Source organism: Rhagoletis zephyria, unplaced genomic scaffold (genome assembly GCF_001687245.7).
Source record: "Rhagoletis zephyria isolate East Lansing unplaced genomic scaffold, Rhagoletis_zephyria_1.1 Rzeph_scaffold_80975, whole genome shotgun sequence".
Taxonomy (NCBI): domain Eukaryota; kingdom Metazoa; phylum Arthropoda; class Insecta; order Diptera; family Tephritidae; genus Rhagoletis; species Rhagoletis zephyria.
The window spans coordinates 1-1,099 of record NW_016238023.1 but is presented as its reverse complement, the minus strand read 5'-3'; the positions used below and the strand labels follow the sequence as shown (position 1 = coordinate 1,099).

Here is a 1,099-nt window from a genome sequence, read left to right as displayed (position 1 = left end):
GCCTATATTAAAGTACTTACGGTGCCAACACGTTTGCTGCGCATACAGAAACGCGGCGGCTTAGTGCCAGCGCGCTTGTTGGGCGCCGAGCATGCTAAGGGCGACGTTTTGACCTTTTTGGATGCGCACTGCGAGTGCACGCGCGGCTGGTTAGAGCCATTGCTGCAGCGTGTGAAGGAGTCACGCACCAATGTGGTAGCGCCGGTTATCGATATAATTTCCGATGATAATTTTAGTTATACAAAAACATTTGAAAATCATTGGGGTGCTTTTAATTGGCAGCTCAGTTTTAGATGGTACAGCACCAGACGCAACAGAGCAACGCCAAAGAGTGACCGCACTGAGCCGATCGCGTCACCGGCCATGGCTGGTGGACTATTTGCAATCGACAAGAGCTATTTCTTTGAAATTGGCTCATACGACAAAGAGATGAAGGTACGGATGTGCTTGAAAATTGGAATTAAAGGAGTAATTGTTGTGAGAAAGATTTATTAAACGTCATCTACTACAATTACAGATTTGGGGCGGCGAAAATGTTGAGATGTCTTTCCGCGTGTGGCAATGTGGAGGTCGTGTCGAAATCTGTCCCTGTTCGCACGTAGGCCATGTTTTCCGCAGCACTACACCGTACACCTTCCCAGGCGGCATGAGCGAAGTGTTGGGAAATAATTTAGCGCGCGCCGCTATGACTTGGATGGACGACTGGCAATATTTTATACTCTTGTACACATCCGGTCTCTCTTTGGAGACACGTGAACGGATTGATGTCAGCGATCGCCTCTCCCTGCGCGAGAAACTCCAATGCAAACCATTTTCCTGGTATTTAGAGACTATATGGCCGGAACATTTCTTCCCAACACCCGATCGTTTCTTTGGCAAAATTATTTGGCTAGATGGCGAGACTGAGTGTGCGCAGGCATACACGAAACACATGAAAAATTTACCAGGACGTCGGTTGTCGCGCGAGTGGCCGCGAATTTTTAAAGAAATCGAAAGCAATGGTGAACAATTTATGTCGCTAATCGATTTGGATCGCGACAAGTGTTTGCTGCCGACGGATAAGGATTTGCCGCATACTGCATTGCAAACGGCTACAGTT

At 47.8% G+C, this 1,099-nt stretch overlaps 1 protein-coding gene across 1 annotated transcript; it reads left to right on the top strand.

Moving 5' to 3' along the window:
* Positions 1-6: 6 nt before the first annotated feature.
* Positions 7-1,096, top strand: LOC108357612 (polypeptide N-acetylgalactosaminyltransferase 3-like; the record flags this gene model as incomplete). The annotated part of the gene is made up of 2 exons (XM_017608685.1): positions 7-435; positions 518-1,096. Coding segments are annotated over 2 exons (1,008 nt in total), but the record flags the coding sequence as incomplete, so codon positions are not given.
* Positions 1,097-1,099: the final 3 nt, after the last annotated feature.